This window comes from Paroedura picta, chromosome 5 (genome assembly GCF_049243985.1).
Source record: "Paroedura picta isolate Pp20150507F chromosome 5, Ppicta_v3.0, whole genome shotgun sequence".
In the NCBI taxonomy this organism is placed as follows: Eukaryota; Metazoa; Chordata; class Lepidosauria; order Squamata; family Gekkonidae; genus Paroedura; species Paroedura picta.
Window position 1 is genome coordinate 96834203 of NC_135373.1, and position 23023 is coordinate 96857225.

General features: G+C 42.7%; 1 protein-coding gene across 6 annotated transcripts in view; it reads right to left on the bottom strand.

The window, feature by feature from the left end:
- Positions 1-23023, bottom strand: part of GRIN2B (glutamate ionotropic receptor NMDA type subunit 2B) — a 339667-nt gene that overhangs the window by 26822 nt on the left and 289822 nt on the right. For all 6 annotated transcript variants that reach the window (XR_013231308.1, XM_077339269.1, XM_077339266.1 and 3 more), the window contains exons 10-12: positions 12276-12436; positions 10123-10310; positions 6661-6899 (exon numbers count right to left, since the gene is read on the bottom strand). Coding sequence is in view for 5 of the 6 variants with exons in the window: in XM_077339269.1 (XP_077195384.1) it covers positions 6661-6899; positions 10123-10310; positions 12276-12436 (588 nt within the window). In the remaining variant the exon portion in view is untranslated. The remainder of the gene's footprint in view (positions 1-6660; positions 6900-10122; positions 10311-12275; positions 12437-23023) is intronic.

The following is a 23023-nucleotide window of genomic DNA, read 5'->3' on the forward strand; positions in this document are numbered from 1 at the left end:
CTATGAATGGAGCACCCAGAATCTTTTCTTTAAAAATCACTCACTGGGAGAGGGGGAGTGTGTCACAGTGTGACAGGAACAGCAATGAAATTATCCCAATGAGAGCTGAACCAGCCAACAGGAGCTATGTGCTAGGAGACAGGGTTTGACAGCTAGAATTTTAGACAGGTGGAAGTTCAGAGTAAGAGAGGAACATTTGGTGAAGGTTAGTTTTATCCGGAGAGTAGGTTAAGGCAGCAACAGTTGGTTGCTATGGGTTATAATTTTTAAGCAGACAAAAATCCTATCTGGGAATGGATTTTTTTTCTTTTCCTTGGGCATGTACTGTTCAAATCCTGACATCTCACATCTCCTTGTTCTCAATTAAGATTTACCTTAATTGAATCTATGATTCTAAGATTCTACCTCAGTTTGTGTTTCTTTTAAATAAATTTCACTCTTGTTTCTTTGAAAAGCCATCTTGTCCCTGTCAGTCCCTTGTCCCCAGTTTTCAATCCTGGGCAAGTTTATACCTAGGCTTCAAGTTGATCTTCAGGAGCTTTTTCAAAGGTTCCAGAAAACCACTTAGATTCCTTGGTGGAGCTGGGAAGATGAGAGGGAAGGCAGCATGGAAAGCATGACCCTGTCAGCTATCAAAAGCTGAGCAGGTAAGTTCTTTCATGGGAAACTACCAAGGAAGGCTCTCCAGAGGAAACAATGCAAAACTTGCATTGCAAAACTGCAAAAAAATGCAAAACTGCTTCTCACTTGCTTTGTAAGTCACTTGCTAGGGTGGCCATTAAGTTGGTTGCAGCTTGATGGCACTTGAACATTTGTAGTGGGGAAGGTGGGAATTGATGAAGAAAAAAATGCTGGTTTGGCATGTAGCTCCAGGAAACCATCAAACCCTGATTAGGACACTTTCACACACACTAAATAATGCATTTTCAGCCCACTTTCAACACACTTTGCAACTGGATTTTACTGTGTGAAATGGCAAAACCCACTTGCAATCACTGAGGTGGTGTGATGTGTGAAAACACCCAATAGATGACGACTGCAGTATACTTAGAGAAGAGGCTAAGCTTAGCCATTTTCCCAATCTGAGACAGCCCTGGTGAGTTGCTGTTCGCCACACTGGAAGTCCACACCAGTAACGCTAGGTTTGCCTCAATGGCACTTTCATTTGGTTTGACTGTGAGTTTCATGGAAGAAGGGGTATTTGAATACAGGCTCCACAGGACACATTAATGATTACGACACACTGGCTCTCAACTATCACTGGAATAAATCTAGAGACCTGTTCCGATTTCCACTGATGATGGCATCCCCCAATGATTACACTGTACATAGCTTTGGGTGACAGTAGTGGAGATTTGAACCCAGGTCTCCTATATTCTAGTCAGACCCCCTAACCACTGCACTACAGGCAGGATATAAATACAGGCAGGATATAAATGTAAATGTGGACTGGAGCAGGACATTTTCAGTTAGTAAAACACTCTGCAAATGGCAAACACAGAAGAAATGGCATTGCTCGAATAGTGAGGTGAGATGTAACACAAGTAGTCAGAGGTTATATTGCAAAGTGTGACTGAATCAAGCAGACTTCTTGAAAAACCTATCAGTATAACTATCACTCACGTTTATGCCCCTATTTGTTCAGTGCAAATACATGTTTCAGGCAACCAAACAGAAGCTTGTGTATATGGACATTTCCAAATAGTCAATATAGAAATCAAATCTATCTTTCACAGAACAGAACACAGGAAGAGGGACTTTCACTCTTTGCCTCCTTTCTTTGATCCATTTTACTTTCAGTGACTAAAGAGACCAGATCCCGGGGCAAAAATCCCTAGCCAGGCAGTTAGAGCTGGTTCTGTAAGGACCTGGATCACATCTTGAGTCCCAGAAGTGAGCTCAGCAATTAAGGCACCTCTCTTAAGTACCTGGATTAAGCCTCAGGCTCAAATTGAGCCTGAGAGGTCACTAAAATGCCTTGGAAAGGGTTTCAATCCAATTAGAAATCTGGGGGAATGGGAACTCTGTTTTCATTGTGAAATACTATCTAATCAGTCTTCTTTGCAATTCCTACTATGAATCTATAATACATTCTACTGCTTTTACCTAGATTCTGACTAAAAAATTTTTTAATAACATTTTAAAGTTTACAAAAGAGAAATTTCCAACCCAACATTGCCTCCCTTTTTCCAATATCTGAATTTGATTATTCACAGCCCAGAATCTAGCATTTAAAGACATCCTAAACATAGAACATGATTTGATAATTAATAGACTAACATATATTAAGTAAAATATCACAAATAAAAATATATATTCTTGAATTTTTAAAAAGCATAAACACTTTCAAAACTGACATAGGAATAGATGGCACAGCTAAAAAATGGCTGGAGTTCTCTACAACAGGGGTAGTCAACCTGTGGTCCTCCAGATGTCCACGGACTACAATTCCCATGAGCCCCTGCCAGTGTTTGCTGGCAGGGGCTCATGGGAATTGTAGTCCATGAACATCTGGAGGACCACAGGTTGACTACCCCTGCTCTACAAGGTGGGGAATAGAGGGTGGCACTAAGGGAGAGGACCACTCAGTGGCAGACTATGGGATGCAGGGTCCCACAGGGCAGTGGTCCCCAACCTGCGGGCCGCGGCCCGGTGCCGGGCCGCAAAGGCCATGGCACCGGGCCGCGGCTCCCTCTCCCCGCCCCGCCCCCGCAGTAAAAAACTTCCCAGGCCGCAAGCTTGCGGCCCGGGAAGCTTCTTACTGCGGGAGGCGGGGAGAGGGAATCAGGGCCGGGCCGCGCCTGTGCGGGCCACGCCCGCTCGGCCCGATCCGTGGGCGCGGCCCGATCCGTGGGCGCGGCTCGCGGGCGTGGCTCGGGTGCGGCCCGATCCGCGGGCGCGGCGTGGGCGCGGCCCGCGGGCGCGGCCCGATCCGTGGGCGCGGCCCGCGGGCACGGCCCGATCCGCGGGCATAGCCCGCACGGGCGCGGTCCGCGGGGGCGCGGCCCGATGCCCTGCCGGTCCCCAGCCTCGGAAAGGTTGGGGACCACTGCCACAGGGAACTATTATCTCCCAAATGCTATTTAATATCTACATGTGCCTTCTCGTCCAGCTAGTTCAGAATTTCAAGCTGAGTTGCCATCAATATGCTGATGACACCCAGCTTTTTCTGTCAAACCCCCCCCCCCTCCAGATTTTTTAGCCAGACTTCTGTAACTCTCTTTGCACAGGGCTCCCCATGAAAATGCTCCGGAAATTCCAACTGGTCAAGAATGCAGCAGCCAGGCTCCTTACTGGGACTCAATGGAGAATGCACATTATACCTATGGTCTCCCAGCTGCACTGGCTCCAGATTGGAGACCAAATCACATTCAAAGTTCTGGTACTTACCTTTAAAGCCCTAAACAGACTGGGGCCCCTGTATTTGTGGGACTGCCTCTTCCACTGTACCTCCAAAAGATCATCAGGATAAAGTGACAAAACCCTGCTCAGGGCCCCCGACCCCAAAGAAGTGAAACTGGCTTCCACCAGACCCTTACCCCAGCCTGGTGGAACACTTTCTCTAGTGAGATCAGGGCCCTCCAGGACAAACAGTTCTGGAGAGCCTGTAAGACAGAGCTGTTCCACTAGGCCTATGGCTGAGCCCAGGATATAACACCATGAAAATGCTGGCCTCCTAATTATTTTTTACCTGACTATTTATATAGGTATTGTTTTATCTGAAGACTGGCTATAAGATTATTATTAATTATTATTATTATTATTTCTCTGTTGTTTTTGATCTGAAAAAGAATCACACTAATGAATTTATCATGTAAAAGACTGATTTCCGATTAGCCTCTACATCTTGAATGCAGTATCACAGAAAGTACCAAGACTGCCTATGATCCAGCAATGCAGACTCTTCCACTGCTGACTAGGTCACGGGAATGAGCCCTCTGGCTTATTTATCACAGTTGACAATAGAAGCTAGTTGTGTGTGCAGGCCTCCAGATCAAAGACAATTCAGAAACAAACTAAATTGTTCAGAGGAGAGCAAGGAGGATGATCTGGGGCCAAGGGACCAAGCCCTATGAAGAAAGGTTGACAGTCAGAGTAGTTCAGCAGTGGAATAGGCTGCCTAAGGAGGTGGTGAGCTCCCCCTCACTGGCAGTCTTCAAGCAAAGGTTGGATACACACTTTTCTTGGATGCTTTAGGATGCTTTGGGCTGATCCTGGTTGAGCAGGGGGTTAGACTAGATGGCCTGTATGGCTCCTTCTAACTCTATGATTCTATGATTCTAAATTCTTTCAGAACTCATATTAAGATACAAAACTGTGATTTGCAGGACAGAAAAAGAACCAAATTCAGAAACCTGAGGTGATGAAAGAAAAAGAAAGAGCAACTGGGGATTCAACCATATTTATAAATGACGCAAAAAAAAAATTCACAGAAATGACTTGCCAGGGGAAAAGCTTTAGGCAGAAATGCCCTTTTTATCCTTCAGTAAAATCTACTCAGGAACACTGAAGAAGCTCACATAAAAGTCATAAGTTTTACAGAACTCTCCACAAAGCTTCATCTTGAAGTAAGAAATTGTACGGTTTCTTTTTGAGATTTTTAGCTATATAACCAGGGATAGAAGAAAGTCACACTTTAAAAAATGTTTTTGCTTTCTCCCATACTTTCTAAATTCCATATTTCTCTTGATTCTAAATGAGGCTAGAAATGATAAAATATGGCAAATGATGACAGTCCATGTGATGCTCAGAAGCATAATGGACAACATTGCTAGATAACAGTCAGTGTTGATTTTTATGGACGAAATAAAATACAACTATGTATTACATAGTGCACAATTTTTTCTGTTCTATTTTAGCCTATGGGGACTATAATTATACTGTAATGCTAGCCGGCACGAGCTGGGTTCCGAGAATGGTAGGATACAAGTTGATTAATTAATTAATAAGGATACGAGACTATCTGAGGAAAGCTGGGTTTTTTTTTTTTGAGGTAGCGGCATCAAATTTGCAGTGTAGCTTCTGGTGCCTCTCCTCAAAACAACTCCCAAGTTTGAAAAATATTGGACTATTTGTTCAATTCTATGGGCCTCCCCAAAGAAGGTGCCCCTATGCTCCATTGTTTCCAATGTAAGGGGAAAGGCATTTAAACTTTAAAGGGAAGACATACCTTATATCGCTCAGAGAAATCTATGATTGAGCATGCAGAACTTACTCAAGATCCGCAGCCCCAGAGAAATGAAATTGGCCTTAACTAGAGCCAGGATCTTTTCAGTCCTGGTGCCAGCCTGATAGAAAGATCTTCCAAATGAGGCCAAGGCCCTGTGGGATCTAAAATAGTTCTGCAGGGCCTGTAAGATAGAACTATTCAACCAGGCGTACAGTTGAGGCCTGCAGACCTAGAACACCTCCAAAAACTGGCCTCATGGTTGAACAGATGCAGCTACTGGTAGTAATCATCTGCATGCGACTAAATTAACATCAAACGTAGCAATTTACACTCTCCCCTCATCAATATGAAATATAGAATCACAGAGTTGGAAGGGACCTCCAGGGTTATCTAGTCCAACCACCTGAACAATGCAGGAACTCACAACTACCTGCCCACCCACAGTGACCCCAATCCCCAATTCATCCCCCCTCCCACCAAAAATCTCCAGAATCCAGCCTGGGCTGGAGGAAATTTACCTACCATCCCACAGCAGCAATTAAAATAAAATAAAATTGTTTAAATGTTTTAATGTTAAAATGTTTTATGAATTGTTGTGAGCAACCCTGAGGCCTCATGGAAGGATGGCATACAAATTCGATTATACATTTTAAAAAATGCTTTTTGCAACTGCAGCAGCACACATGAATTACAAAGGCATTTAAAGGGCTCACAGTCCCTTTGTCTTCTCCATCTGAGTGTTCACTCAGAAGGCATTTAAAGGGACTGAGAGCCACTTAAATGCACATTATCTGCAACTATCCAGCAGCGATGAAAAATCCTGAATATTCTCAGGATATTTGGCCTCAGCCATGTCAGATTGCCTAAAATACAACATGCACAAAAATTTTGATTGAATTAAAATCTCCCAGGTATTGACGATGTATTTTTGCAGTATATTTTGCCTTGGAATAGCCAAATGCACATCCCCAATATATGTTATTGAGATCCAGTAATTATTATTGTTGTACACCACAGCTGAGCAGAAGATTGGGCTGTACTTATGAAGTTCAGATGTGCTACCTTCTAGAACACAGAGACCCCGCAATTTCAACAGCTGTTGCTGGATTCCTATGCAAAGCCCTTTGCCATCACGAACCTGGATAGCCCCGGTTTATCCATTTTATCTAATTTTAATTCTTCCTTATTAACACACTGTTTTATTCTGATTACTGTTACTCCTTTCACAGACTATGCCATTAAATGTTTATTGATTGAATTTATTATTGCATACTTTGTTCTAAGCTTTTATTTGCATTTTATACAATCTTATATGTTTTTTGTGCACTGTGTAATAAGTTTTATTTCTAACTGTTCAACCTTTTAGGTTCCCAGCTTCATTTTCAGGTTGTTTTTCCCCTTTTTGTTGTTTCTTAGGATGGAAGAAATAATCATGGTAGTGAAGTGAGAATTTCCCCCATTCTTTCTTCCATTTGGCTGGAAGTACTCACCCTGCTGATAGAGAAGACAACGCCAGGCTTGCCAGAGCAGACACCCATGAAGCAGTGGCGGAACTGCCAGTAAAAGAGATGTTCACAGATGAAGGTGATGAGGCTGAGGGCCATGGCTGCTCCCAACATATAGAAGACACCTGCCATGTTATCTATATCCAGCTGACTGCTCATTACTTCATTCTTTTCATTATGACAAATGCCAGTGAGCCAGAGAGCTTCGAGCTCCTCCATCTCCCCTATAAAAATAAGTGGAAAGCAATAACAGTAACGTTAATCAGAATCATGTGTAGTTATCTGAACAAAAGTGTGACTTACATGATTACTGTAAAGAACTTCCCTTTTCCCCATCCAGCCAACAATAAATTCTGGAATGGATTGGTGGAAAGTACCATCAAGATGCAGGCAATTTACTGCACCCCAAAATTGTTTTCAAGGCAAAAACAAGCAGAGGGGTTTGCCATTGCCTTTCTCTGCACAGCAAACCTGGACTTCCTTGGTAATTACCCCTCCAAGTATTAACCAGGACCCTGATTAGGTTCTGAAATCTGACAAGAACAGACTAGCCTGAGCCAACAACAGGAAAACTCACAAAAAGTCTGCAAAAAAAAGACATTTGTTTTTTTTTTATTCTGCATGTGGCAGTGCTTTCATCATGGAAAATCCACCAGAATATTTTTGACTATGCATGGCACTCACCCCTCATGGCATCTTCTGTGTTGTTTCCTTGCAGTATTGTAAACTTGCTTTGCTACAATTGTTTTCCTGTAAGCTGGCTCCAGGGACGCTTTCTATGGCATGCATCAACGTTACTGTGCCTTCTGTCCCCTCCCCTGAGCTGTCTTACATCAATGGCTGAATGGAAAGCCCATAAAATACAATTCCCAAGAGGCTCTGTCAACAACATGTGTTAGTCAGGTGACACTGCTGCTGACCATAGCCTGCTAATGAGTTCCTAGTACAATGGATGAAATACTCTCCCACTTGAGGAAGGCTCTCTCAAATTCATAATCATTTGCTTTGCTCTACCAGGGTATGCAAAAAAAAGAAGCAGCACATTTTAAAAAGGGGCAATTTAACATTGTCAGTGATCTGACTTCGATGGAAAACCGTGAGTGCATAACTGGCCCAAAGTCATCCAGCAAGCTTCCATAGGAGCCTGATGATTCAACCTGGGGTCTTTCAGAGCCTAATCCAACACTCTAGGTCAGGGATTCTCAACCAGGGGTCCATGGACCACCAGAGTCGACAGGAACTCCAGAGGGGGTTCACAGCCTTTCCCCTCCTGTCTTAAAGGATTCAGCCACAAGCTAGGGAACTGGATGCTTCCACTGTCCCCCTCTCCCCATCCTGAGCAACAGCAGCAGCAGCAGCAGCAGCAGCAGAAGAAGAAGAGTTGGATCTTATATGCTGTTTTTCTCTACCCTAAGGAGTCTCAAAGCAACTTACAGTCTCCTCCCCTTTCCTCTCCCTACAATAGATACCCTGTGAGGTGGGTGTGGCTGAGAGAGCCCTGACATTATTGCTCGGTCAGAACAGCTTTATCAGCGCCGCGGTGAGCCCAAGGTCACCCAGCTGGCTGCATGTGGGGGAGTGCAGAATTGAACCTGGCATGCCAGATTAGAAGTCCACGTTCCTAATCACTACACCAAGCTGGATCTCCAGTGATTATGGTGATGTTTTAGGAACCTACTTATCTTGTATGCTTCAGGCTGATCCTGCATTGAGCAGGGGGTTGGACTAAATGACCTGTATGGAACCTTCCAACTCTATGATTCTATCTCCAATTAAAGGATCTCCCCTGGGTTGGAAATATTCCTTGAGGTTTAGAGGTAGGGCCTCAAAATGGTACAATGCCTCAGAGTCCACCCTCCAAAGCATCCATTTTTCCTTCAGAGCTGATCTTTATACTCTAGGGATGAGGATACAATGGTAGAGGCTTGCAGGCCAAGCTTGGGATGCAGTGGCATAGGTGTGTCCTGCTTGGGCTGTGGGCTCTGGTCAGTGCTTACCAGTAACAGTTTTTATTTTATTTTTAGGCACAGATAGACAAATAGACCTGCAAGTCTGAAAAGTGTAGTAAGATCTAAATAAAGAATATTTAGACCATGTAACTGTAAATGGTGAACACACAACTGGCTGGAGAGACATAGGGACTGAAGTGACTTTGCTCAAAGTCCTACAAAATCAAAGGCATAAATGGCTTAACATTTCAAATGGAGTTAGCTTGGGAGTTCACATACAAAGGGTTTATAGGAAAGTAGACAGTGAGACTTTGGGGAGAAATAGGTTTTCCAGTTTTATTAGGCAACAATTTGGCTTTGTGGACAACAGGATCTGCAGTTGATAGCAGCAGACCTCAGGTTTCAGTATGGCAGACAACACCAGCCAAGGAAAAGAGTATTATAGCTGAGCCCAGTGAAAGCGAGGTTTGGAGACGGGGCTTCAGAAGGGTACAATGCCTCAGAGTCCACCTTCCAAATCAGCCATTTCTGCCTGGGGTGAGGATCTTTATATTGCCATTAAGAGTGCTCCATTTCACATACCATTAAGGATTTTCAGCATCTAAGTCAACATCTCATAAAACTGAACACAATTTTGCTTAATGCTCATTATGCTTGTTCTGAGTGAGCAACTTGTAACATGTCACTTCCTAAATATTGCCCTGCAAACCTCTCTCCTTAAAGTGTTGACAGTAACTCATGTGACACAGAACGACTATGAGTATTTCGGCTTTCTAGGGAATAATTATTTACTACTTTTAGAGAAATATCTTGGTACTCTAGTATTTTATGAGAAGATTTCAGTTTTTACATTCCCTACAAAAAACATTCTTCATCTAAAGATGTGGATAGGTTCTGAACTGCCTGAGATGAAGACTGAAAGGCATCTTGAGGCTGTGAACTTAAGTGGGTGGCAGTAGTAAAAAAGGCAAAATCTATGTTGGGGATTATTAGGAAAGGGACTGAGAACAAAACAACCAATATTGTTTTGCCCTAGTATAGAACACCTGCATTTGGAATACACTGTACAGTTCTGGTTACTATAGCTCAAAAAGGATGCTGGAAAAAGTACCGAAAAGAGCACTTTTCCTTTGAGGAAAGGATAAAAAATCTAGAACTTTTTAGTTTAAAAATATGCTGGCCAAGAGAGGACACAATAGAAGTTTATAAAATTCTGCATGCACTCTAAGACTAGAATGTTCTAAAGATTCCTCAGATTGTTCGATTTGTATTTAGAGACATACAGATAATTTTGGATAAACAAGCTCAACTTCTATAACGTATTCTTAGCGATATCTGAAATGGTCTCTTTAATGCTATCATTAATATATTAAAAGCATAGTGTCTATTAAACAGAGAGCAGTATTCTTTACCTGATTACTGAGAAGTGACAAAGCCACTACCAGTTTTAAAACTGATCTTAGCAGATATCTGGTAACTTCTCATTTAGGCCACTTACCATCACCAAAAAGCTGCAGGATTGCAAGATCCACCTGCCGCTTCCATCCAGAATTCTTCTGGATGGCAATACCATAGCCCGTTGAAGCAAAGACCTTTCCACTGCCAATGGTCACCAGCTTACAACCTTCATCTCTGCCAGCCATGTAGTTCAGCACAGCTGCATCATAAATGAAAGCATCCAGCTTCCTGCACAAGACCATAAAGACACAATCTGTGTAAATCTAAGTCACATACTAGTGAAGTGCAGAACTCAAATGGAGTCTCAGCAAACACAGGAAGAATTATTTATGATTTGAAGTTAAGGCTGAGCAACATGACAATGGCAAAGAAGCTGAACAAATAATAAATACTTGCAGCAACATCACATTTCTACAAGCAGTCTCCAAACTAAAGAGTCTAAAGCCCAAGAAAACAGTTTAATTCTCTATTGAACCATGATTCTTTCTCTGGTTATGACTGCAGCAGCAATTCAGCAACATGTCTACCAATAACTGCACAGTGAATTAAGGCTGTATGGCAGACCATTTCAAAACAAAACAGCTGGAGAGATAGCACTAAGCAAAATGTAATTACTCAAATTAGATTTGGACAGGACCCCTGCTCTTGTGAAGAATCCCATAGGCATTTTTAAAAATGACAAGCGATTAGGAGATCAACTTATGTCTCCTTATAAGGGCAGTAACTTTAGATTTATAATGCTCCCACTAGCCTTCCACTGAAAAACAGCATCAGTACTGAATCAGAAAAATTGTTCATAACTATAAGGGTACATTCATATCAGCCAATTCTTTCCACTCCTGTCCTCTAGTGTTTTTCTGTTCACAATAGGCTCTGTTTTATTAGTGATGTCATGCACACTGAAAAAAAGAGAGAGCTTTTTAAAGGAGTTTTTAAAAAAGAGTTTGGTGTTCACCGGGATATGCATGAATATCCAGTCTAGATGGCTTTCTTTTTTTTTACTATGTGGGATCTTGGCTGAGGATCAGTTTGTAGTTCTTTGAGATCTCCATACCCCACATGAAAGTTGATAATCCTAGCAATGCAGTTCAGTTGTGTCTGAGTGATGTAATGTCCGGTGACATGTTATTTCTGGTGGGCGTGGCAAGGAGGTATGGCCAGCTGAAATTACTTCTGGTGTACCTCAAAAACTGAATAATTCTTCAGGCATGCCTCCATGGTCAAAAGGTTGAAAAAGGTTGCTCTAGTATATGAAGATGCACATTTTTTTGTTATACTTCCACTTGAACCGGAATCAAATAGTGATATGAGTTCAGATATTTCCTGTCCAACAATATATCTGTAAAATAGCTTAATGTTATTTTTGTTGCTGCTGAAATATTCAGGTATCCAAAATAATATTATCTGAATACTGGGAATTCTGTCCTGAGTATTCAGGGATGACATTTTAAGGCTCCCGGGTCTTTTATCCCATTTTATAGGTTTACTAGAAATATAGCCCTGGCAAAGAAGACAAAAAGCAGACCCGCAGCTCACAAATGAATATCTGTGTTTGGCAAAAGGTGATAAGCCTGACAAATTTGGGACTCATTTTCTAGGGGTTCTCAGGGGCGGGGTGTTCCCTTTGTAGACCTATCAAGAAGTCTGGTGTGCATTTAAAATTCCTGCCAAGAGAGATTTGACCAATAAACCTTTCCCTTTAGGATCTTAAGGAGCTTTGCATATGACCTGCCTGGAAATCCTGACACAATCATGGATTGCTTGTACATTAGTAAACATTATCTCCACAATTTCTATGTTTGCTGCAGGAAACACCAGTGTAACTCGGGTGCTTTCTGCAGCAATCATAAAATTCAGAGCTGCTGTTATATAATACTGGCTTAGGTCCCCAACTGACTTTCCTTTTTTATATAGAAACTAACTATATAATATGGCTGAGTTTCTTTAAGACGACTGGGCAAACAGAAGGTTAGGTGAATGCTGGACCCAACCCTTGTTATTGTTGCATATTGCTTCCACAAACCAGCTGATTAGTTTGTGGGAAAAATGTGTTTCACAGCAATATGCAGAAGAATCACTTTTAGCAACCAGGAATGCTTGAGAGGAAGTTCCCCAAAGTTTCGAGAGAGAGCCCCACAAAACTAGATCATCTCTAATAATATCTTTTAGGTAAATTTGGGAGGAGGCACTCACCCTGTCTTCAGTGAGGAGAGTGCATCTTGCACCGATCTTTGGTTGAACTTCACCATGTAATTGTGCATCAGTTCATAATTGTTGCGGATGTTTCTCTCAGTACTGCCATTGGGAACGGTACCAAAGCGGAAAGGTGGTGAGAAAGCATTTGGATTTTGGAACTGCAGAAGGAAAGAAACAAAGAAAAAATCCCAAGTTCTTTCAGTGATGATAGAAGAGAATTTTAAATTGATAAATAAATAATAAATTGATAAATAATCCAGTTTTGTTTTAATTATACATTGGCATCTAAGATCCAGTGGGCCAAGTACATAGAACAACGGTGTATGTCTTCACAGCTGAGAAACATATATGTAGCAATGGCATTCTTTGACATCTTCATCTCAGCATAGTACCAATGAGGCAGTAGTTTTAAAAGCAGCCTACCACTCCAGATAACCAAACCATAGCAGAATTTTTTTAATGAAGGAACCACAGTGTTTGCATGTCCATATAATTCCTTTTAATTATAATATTGCTGCTAAGATTGACATGTGGGAATAAAAAGCTCCCCAACCTTTCTTCATACGTCTTGGTCTCTAAACCCTTCACCATCTTTGTTGCCCTCCTCTGGACATGCTCCAGTTTGTTTACATCCCTCTTCAACTGGCCGAACCATAGAATCATAGAATCATAGAATCATAGAGTTGGAAGGGGCCATACAGGCCATCTAGTCCAACCCCCTGCTCAACACAGGATCAGCCCTAACCATCCTAAAACAACCAGAGCAGAGTACAGCGGTACCATCACCTCCCGTGATCTGGACACGATACTCCGTTTGATACAGCCCAAAATCCCATTTGCCTTTTTAGCCATATAGTCAAAATGTTGACTCAAGTTCAATGTATGGTCTACTAAGATTCCTAGATCCTTTTTGCACAAGCTAATGCCATCACCAACACCAACACCAACACCAAAGAACAAAGGGCATTGGGCTTGCAAAACATTCACCATTCAAGATTGAAAGCAATTACAGATGAAAACAGATAAAGTATTACATAAAAATAACAGCCTAATTATGTATAATCATACACTATGTATAATCATAACATCTTTAAAGTAACAATGTAACTAAAACCGGAATTGTTATAGCATATCATCTTTGACCTAATCAGTTTTCAAAGTTCACTCAGCATGGTTTGAAAGCCTGATACTGATTAATTTGCATAGGTAGTTCATTTAAATTTATGCACATTTTAAATTGCCTAGTTTGAGTTTTAAAAAAAGCCCATTGGCTAGATGACATGTTGCTAGTAATAGTATTTTATGAACAAAAGAAAGGATATGACACCTCATGTCAGGGGTAGTCAAATTGTGGCCCTCCAGATGTCCATGGACTACAATTCCTATGAGGCTCATGAACATCTGGAGGGCTGCAGTTTGACTACCCCTGCCTCGTGTATTACAAATTAGAATATTAAGAAGAGCCCTGTTGAGTGTGAAGAGTGGTCCATCTAGTCCAGCATTCTGTTTCACACAGTCACCATGGCAGTAGCCACTAAAGGGTGTATCTTGCACCAATCTGTCTCATCTCCCTTTAAAGCCATCCATGTAGTGACCACCACTGCATCCACAGGCTAAATCCCACTATTTAATTACTCACTGAAAACAAAAATACTTTGCTTTGGCCATGATCAACCTATTACCCATCAGCTTCACTGTGTATGCCTAAACTCTCATATTTTGGGAGAGGGATAAAAATTATCTTTGTTCACTTTATCTGCCCCCTAGTATCTTGTCCACCCTCCATTGTCTTTTTTCCTAAATGAAAAGTCTCAGTCCTTCAGTCTTTACTAAGAGAAAAGGTGATCCAACACCTTAATCAGCTTGGTACCTCTCTTCTGCATTTTTCCTGTTCTGCAATATGAACTGAAATGATCATGAAAGACAGGCATTAAGATAACGACCTCTTGAAACTAAAATATCTTGTACATTTATCCTAAAGGTCAACACACAGATGGAAATTTAGAGATGTTGCTGAGAAGGACATTCCGCAGTTCTGGGGGCACTGTTCAATTCATTCCAAATGCTGCTCTCAATTCTCCATTGAACTCATTCTATAGTTCTAACTCAGGTATCCATTTGGGGCATACTTAATTTCCCTGCACTTTCTTGCAGTCACATAGAATTAGGATTTCTGATATGTCCCTTCATTTGAAATTGTTCCTTATTTCAGAATATAACAACAATGCTATATCTAACAACAGCTAGACTCCACTGATAGTGACAGAACAAGGATCAGATATTTTCTTTTTGTATTTTTCTCTGACAACTCTGATTCTTGGGTAGAGAAAAGAACAGAAAATGGCATGGAAGCCATGGTGTTAACCTACTCCACCCCCACTACCCCCTGATAAAAAATATAACCTATACAGAACTTTTTGGAAAAATAGCACCATTTGTGATCAGGGACACTGTGAAGGAAGGCAGTGCATATCTGCTCAACAGTCAAATCTGAACAGACCTATGCTGTTCAGGCACATGTTCATGCACACATTATTAATTTCTCACACATGGATACAGTTTCCTTATATATGTGCAGACTTTCCCTGTGGACTGAGCTACATGAATAATTGTGTGCAAATCAGAACTCTGGGAAGGCTGTTAGTGCCTTGAACTTTGCCAGTAAGAATATGACACTTTTCTGGATGAATACCAATCCCTATGGCTAGCAGAAATAGATGAATATGGCATAAGAAATCCCTGCACAGCTAACAAATGGTTTAAAAGAACCTGTTTGCTAAAGTCTAACTTAAGAAACTGAGGAGCATGAGAAGTCAGGAGGCTTAGGCTGAAGTAACTCTGCATAGGACTGCACTGCTAATCAAAGAGCCAAATTTTTCTTCTGAAAGATAAAACTAAAATCATATGACAGCTAACGAGATCTGTATTCAATCTGCACAAAAAAATTGCCAATAAGGCATTTTGAAATTAATAGGAGTTTGGGAATGCTCAACTCGGCCCAGTTATATACAACTAGAGGCTAAGCCCGTTGTACCCAGGAATACAGCAGGCTCTAGCATATACACCTGCACTGCCACCTTCCTGAGTTCTGCCCCTCCCCTCCTTTCTGCTTGATCTTGAGATCCAGTATGGTGAAGAGGTTAAAGAGTAGCAGACTCTAATCTCAAGAGCTGGCTTTGATTCCTGACTCAAGAGCTGGGTTTGATTCCTCCATATGCAGCCAGCAGGGTTGCCAACTACCAGGTGGGGGCCTGGAAACCTTCAAAAAGATGAAAGACAGGATGAGAGAGAGAGACAGAGAAATAAAGAGAGGGAGGGAGGAGGGAAAGAAGACATTAGTTCTCCTGGAGTAAACAGCTGATTTCAAGGGGCACTGTCCCTACTACCCCCACCCCCATACAACACTGTCCACACAGGTCACGGCTGTCCCCACCTTCCCTTCAAATCACACATCTTCCAAAGGCCATGATGGGTAAGCTGTGGATGAGTGGGCTGCCACCTTCCTGCTCCTCACATCTTCCAAAGGTTGATGCCTCCCCCACCCCCACAAACATTTCTCAAAGGTTGGGCCAGGCAGGGAAGGCTGCAGGGGGGCTGCCTCCTTCCCATCCCTTCCTTTACATCTCCTAAAGACCAGGCTGAATGGGGAAGGCCATGGGGGGGGGGCTGCCTCTTTCCCACCCACCCCCACATCTCCTAAAGCCCAGCCTGCTTGGAGAAGACCACAGCGGATGGGCTGCCTCCCTCCCGCCCATCCCCATCTCCCAAAGGGCAAAGCAGGCAGGGAAAGCTTTGGGGGGAGCTGCCTCCTTCCCACCCCTCCTCCACTCCTCCCAAAGGCCAAACTGGGTAGGGAAGGCCCCATGGGGCTGCTGCCTCTTTCACACCTACCACATATCTCCCAAAAGCCAGGCTATTTGGGGAAGACCATGGGGGATGGGCTGCCTCCTTCCCACATCTCCCAAAGGCCAGGCCAGGCAGGGAAGGCTGTGGGAGCTACCTCCTTCTCAACCCCCACATCTCCTAAAAGACAGGCTAAGGTAAGGCTGGGGAGGGTGCTGCCTCCTTCCCATCTCCCTATATTTCCGAAGGGTTAGGTTCGGTGGGGAAGACTGCTAGATCCCCCCTGAGGAGAGGAAGGGTGGGGGAAAGCAAAGAGTGCTCCAATGGCCAGCTGCAGGGCATATGGGGAGATGTTGTGAGCCAGGTCCTTTTAGGGAGGACTCCACAGAGGAAAAACCTTGCCAGGAGCACCCAGCTTCACCCAAGTCTCATCTGGATGAGAGCTTAGCCCAACCAGATGTTCAACAGGCAGAGAGCTCAGACCAGATAGAGGGAATGGAGCTGCAGGTAAACCAAGGTGCAGATTCCAAAGTTGTTGCAGGAGCTCCTCATGCCTCTTTTCAAAGCAGTTAGCTGCAACTGGAGGTTAACTGATTGACAAAGTGCTCTCTTCCTATTGGCAGCATACCCCCAGGGAGGGCCAATCAGGTAGGGAGTTTGTTGTCCGCACTCAATTTGAACTTTATAATGTTTAGTGATTATTAGTGATTGTCATAATAACATAAGAGGAACCCTGCCGGGTCAGACCAATGGTCCATTTAGTCCAGCATCCTGTCACGGTCTCACTGTGGTCTCTGGACTTGTCCCCAACCCTAGCCTCTGAGTTGTTGCCACAGGACCCAGGTGCAGCCAATCAATTAGTACAGCCAGCCTTACTGCCTTTAGGGCTGTCAGAACAGGCACAGGAGGATGATCAACATGATCTAGGCTCTTACCCTGAGGAGCAGCCAGGACCTAGCCACAGGAATGGACTGGTGCCTCTGCTAGACTCAACCCCAACCCTGCCTGCACCATAGGACAGCCCAGACAGTTCACCAGAACACAGAAGACAGCAAAGAAAGACAGACTTCACAGAACGTAGAAGTGTCCAGCTTCAGGCTCACTTTTTAAACAAGATAGGGCCCAGCTTGGGCTGCTTTGAGGAACAAAGATTGATTCCCCAGATGCAGCCAATTAACTCCTTAGCCAGGCTGTACTTAGGCAAGGCAGAAACAGTTCCTCAGCATGGGTGCAATCTATGCAAAAACGGTCTGATCACCTGTTCCTGGCCCACCCTCACTACAGCAAAGCTCTGCCAGTTTAAAACCTGTTTTTTTACTCCTGCTTGCGGCTCCTGGACAACGACTTGTAAACAGACTGGCTTTGATTCCTGACTTGGCTTTACTGGTATCTCGATCCTTGCTGGCTCCTTTGACTCTCTCTTTTTAGTTCTCCCTTGGATTTTGGTTGCCTCAGCAACTGTTAAGACCTGAACTGGACTCTGACTCTGCTAAACGGTTTGTGATTCAGGCTTGGCTTCCCAGCCAAGGACATATTCCTGCAGGCTGCCACTGGGTGTGGCCAGATAGAACAGCAATCATCCTGTCTCACACAGTTGTCAACCAATTCTTCTAGATGGTGAAGAACAGGCCATAGAAGTCCAGGACTTCCCTTGATATTGTCTCCTGGTTTGGGGATTTAGAGGTTTACTATTTCTGAATATGGAGGCTACCTTTAGTCACTACAGCTAGTAGCCATTGATAGACTGATTCTCCAGGAAACTTTTTAATCCCCTTTTAAAACTGTCTGTGCCTCTGGCCATCACTACATAATTTGACCGCACATTCTACATTTTAATCATTTGCTGTATAAAGAAGTATTTCCTTCTATCTGTCCTAAATCTACTGGTCATCAGCTTCACTAGATGCCCAAGTTCTACTATCTTGGAGGAGATAAAAAATATATTTTTGTCAATTCTCTCCATCCCAAGCATACTTTCATAATCCTCTGTCATGTCCCCGCTTTTCTGAACTTGAAAAGTTCCAGACTCTTCAAACTTTCCTCACAGGGAAGGTGCTCCAACCCTCTAATTATCTTGGTTGTCCTCTTGTATAAGTTTTCTAGCTCTGTAATGTCCTTTTGATGACCAGAACTGCAACAAACAGTATTCCAAATGAGACCGCACCATAGGTCTATACTGGGGCATTCTAATAACAGCTGTTTGATTTCCAATTCCTTTCCTAATAATTCCCAGCATAGAGTTTACCTTTTTCACCACTGCAGCGCACTGGGTTGACATTTTCACTCAGCATGTACTATGAGTGCAAAATCTTTTTCCATCTCTGTTTCAGCAAATTCAGACCACATTAGATTATAATTGATGTTAGGACTTTTTGTTACAATGTGCATCATCTTAGACATACCAATATTGAGCTTCATTTGCCATATTGTTGGCCACTCACCTTTGTCTACAATGCTTGTTCACTTTCTCAAATAACTCCAAATGTTCGGTGAGGCAGTACTTTCCTTTGTAGAAGCCATGCTGCTTTTCCATCAGCAGGCTTTGTTCTTCTATTAGTCTATTTGATTACAGTTTCTACTAATTTGCCTGGGACAGACACTAGGCTAACTGGTCTGTAATTTCCTGGATCTCCTCTGATCATCTTTTTAAAAATCAGTGTAACACTTGCTACAGGTAAAGCATCTGATTTTAGTAACAAGTAACATATCTGGGTTAGTAAATCAACTATCTTTCATTTGTGTTCTATAAGAGCTTAAAGCTATCAGAACCTGGAGACTTATCAGTTTTTAATTTCCCCTGTAGGTCTAAAAATTAATCTCTTGTCACCTCAATTTGACTCAGTTCTTCAGAATCCATTTCTAAAAATAGTGGCTGTACCATGTAGGTGCATGCGACACACTTTCAATAGTGAAAAAATTCAATGACTCTGCCATCTCTCCCTCTTCCTTTAGCAATTTTTATTCCTTGGTCATCCAGAAGCCCAACTGATTTTCTGGCTAGGTTTCTGCTCTAGATATATTTGTTATCTGTCTTGATGCTTTTAGTAACCTGATCCACAGATTTTTTGAATGTCTAATTATTGACTTACTTCCCCCCCCCCTCAAAGCCTGTGGTTCCTTCTGTTCATTGGGGTAGACCTTCCTCTTTGTCTATTTTTTAAAAAAAGAGAAGTGTCTTTACTTCTTACAGCTTCCTTAACTTATGTTGTTAACTATGCAGGCATTCTTTTAGACTTGGCAGTGCATTCTAATTGAGCTTCAATTTGTGCAGTGTTATATATCTTCCAAGTATCCTCTAGGGCAGTGGTCCGCAACCTTCTTCAGACTGTGGACCACCGGCAGCGGGGAGGGCGAGCACCTGGCCGCACATGCGTGTTTTGCGCATGCGCAGCCCGGCGCGGCCCTGCAGAGAGAGGGAGCCGCGGCCTGGTGCCAAGGCCTTCGCGGTCTGGCACCAGGCCATGGCCCGGTGGTTGGGGACCACCGCTCTAAGGATATGATTCTTATTTGTTTCCCTTTCAGCTTCCTTTTAACTATTCCCCATATTTTTGAAATTTCCTCTTTTGAATTCTCATGTTGCAGATTTGGACTTTAGGGGTAACTTGACCTTGTCCTGAACTTAAAAACATTGAACCAGAGAGACTGCCTCTGCAGATACATCCCCTGTAAGGCATTTTGTTCTGTTAACACCAACTTGCTGACTATCCCTGGCCCCAAACAAGAGTGCTTGACCATGCCCAGAGCCAGGGTCTTTCCGGCCCTGGTTTCAGCCTGGTGGAATGATTTGCAAACTGACATGTGAGCCATCACAAAGCTCCCAAAGTTCCGAAGGGCATGTAAGATGGCATTCTTCCACCAGGCCTGATTGAGGCCAGGACCCACCATTACCATCCAATGCCCCCCCCAGCTAAACAACTGACCTCTTTTATTCTCCATTTTATGCCTGGCTGTGGTTTAATTGTTAGGCTAGGGGCATTGGGGACAGATGTTTGTACTGGGTTTAATATGTTTTAAAATTTAAATTTGTATGGGTTTTTAATCCTATTGATGTGAGCCACCCCGAGACCTCTGGAGAGGTGTGGCATGCAAGGTACGTACATAAATAAATTGTCGTCACTGGTGCAACAACCTCTAGAACTCTCACCCAGTCTTGAAACCCACTCAGAACCAAGTCCAAGATCACTATTCTTTGTTGGTCTTAAAGGTCCTACTGGACTCTGATTTTATTGTGCTACTTCAGACCAACCTATTTGAATCTATCCTCCTTGTTGTCTCTGTAAGCAACTGTTATAATGCAAAGTCATTTATGATATCTAGGAATCTCATTTCTACAACATGACTTGAGTACATGTTTTCCTAGCCAATGTGAGAGCGGTTGAAGTCTCCCGGTATAATAACATGTTCTGCTTTAGTCACCTCCCTTTTTTCCCCCTCTATCACATGGTCAGCCTCAAGGGTTTGATCAAGTATATGGTAGTACGCCCTCACTTTTAAGATATCCTTAGGGCCCAGTATTCCCATCAATATTTTTTCTGATGATAAATTAATTCCCCTAATGTTTTATTACTTACTTGATTCTATGCCCTCTTTAATGTGCAATGGACTACCTCTCCTGATCTGTCCTTCATTGTCCAGCTTACAGAGCTTAAGTTCTGGTTGACTGTATTCATCATTCTACCTTGCTTCTGAGAATATCTCCTATAACTAAATTGTCATTGATCACCAAGCATTCTCTCTCCCCCATCTTGGCTCAGAGACTTCTAGTACTGGCATATAGACACCTATAACATGTTTCCCTCTCCAGCAATTCTTGCCTTCCTCAGCTTCTTTCTCACTACACATGGCCCTCTTTTGCCATCCAACCCTCATATTCAAGTTTTATTATGTTATCAATATTACCCTGAGTGTTTGCACAATCATTCCTTTGGACTTACTTGTCCTGAACTGGAGGCTTCACACCTCCTATTAGCTTTCCCAGGGATTAATTTAAAAGCTGCTCTGCTACCCTTTTGATATTAACTAACAACAGGGAGCAATGTAAGTGATACTGGAGTGTATGGGCCACCTATTTCTGGAGATTTTACAGAATTTATAGAGTTGTTATAATAACTATGTTGATTTTAGCTGATGGACACCACCCCAAGATGGCTGGGCTGAGAGGGGTGGTCCTATAAATCCAATTACCAAGCAGCCTTGCTCCCTTTTGGCTCCAGTGAAGTCCATCTCTTTTGTACAGATTTGGCTTGTCCCAAAAAGTTCCCCATAGTGTACCAAATCTAAACCCTTCCTCTCAGCATCACTTTCTCATCCACACATTGAGACCCCTGATCTAGCTCCTGTTCTCCTGCTGGCTTTTTACCTTCATATCTGGTTTAGTTGTTTGAAAGTATTATCCAATGAAATAATGTATTTACTTGAGTTTGTATGCCCTTTTTCAAGAAACTCAGATTAGATGGATTCTTTCCTGCTCCCCCTTGACCTCCCAAGATGAACTCTCATGTTTAAGTACCCTTTAAAAATCCTGTTTGAAGCACAGGACACAAGTACCAGGAGCAAGCCCCACAGAGATCTTGAGTGTCTCAGAGTCAGCCCTTTAATGTGGTCTGCCATGTTGAGCAGTAAAGAATATGACCATGATCCCTAAGTAAGAGTATTTTCACCATGTGACTACACTAATAATAGCCTATGACATATGTCACATTGCCATAGCTAAGACCTGAATAGAGAGTTCATAAATTTATCAAATTTTTCAGCCAACATACATTCCTGATTAAGGAGATTATTTATCACTTTAGGAAAGTAGAATCTAGATCTTGGGGAAATATCTTTTTAAAGTATCAAGAAGAATTGTTATTTTTCATCTGCAGCACTACTTTTGCAGCATGCCACAACTCCCTGCCTCCATATTCATCTCTGTGATCCGGTGCAAATACCAATGAAAATTAAATTCAAGGATATGATGCCCAAACCTAGAGATCTCTGGCTGTAAATTTATGAGCATACATAAATATTCATTCTTGGTCTACAGGCTTTGTGTTTGTGACACTGGAGGGAATCAGTGTCCAGCTGCCACTCGACTACTCATGAGGCCTTGAAGAGTGAAGAAGATGCAGAAGAAAGAAAAATTATTTAGCCTCACAGAGGAATTATTCTGTGTAGCTGAGAATTTGTGTTTCTGGAGAACAGGCTCATTTCTGCTGCCTCTGCCTAGGGATTTCTAAGAAATCGTTTTGAGCCTGTAATACCTACAGAAGTAATGTACCTTAAAGAGCCTGTGGAACACATTTGTCTCTTTAGTCCTGTGGAACTGTGTCAGTTAGCAGAAGACTAGGCAAACACCCCACCACACACCACAGCAAGTGCCTTTTCAATTGTGGCCCCGTTCTGGTGGAATGTCATGTGTTCCCCCCCCCCCCCATGAGACCTGAGCCATGGGAGCTCCCTAGACTCCATGGGGCCTTTATGGGTGAGCTTTTCTATCAGGCCTTCCCAGGTTAAGTGTATTGGGGGCAGGGTTTAATGCTGAATCCACTGTTATCAGTTGTAAATTGCTTGCTTTTTATACGCCATCTTATATTTTTTTACTATATTTATTACCTCTGTCTTATACTACTATGAACCACTCTGAGCCCCATTTTGTGGGGAAGGGTCAGTATATGAATTGAAATAAATAAATAGGGGGGAGCAAACTGTTCCATTGTAATGCATACACAATAACTACACCATAGATATCAAAGAAGTCTTGAGCCAATTTCTTTGCAAAAACAAAGTGTAACATTGCATAGAGTTTCTATATACAGCAAAGAAAGGGGATTAGTCAACAAAAGTGCATGCCAATCATAAAGAGATGTTTGGCAGAGGTTAGGGCCCAGTTGTTTTGAAAATCCACTTATCTCACTAAA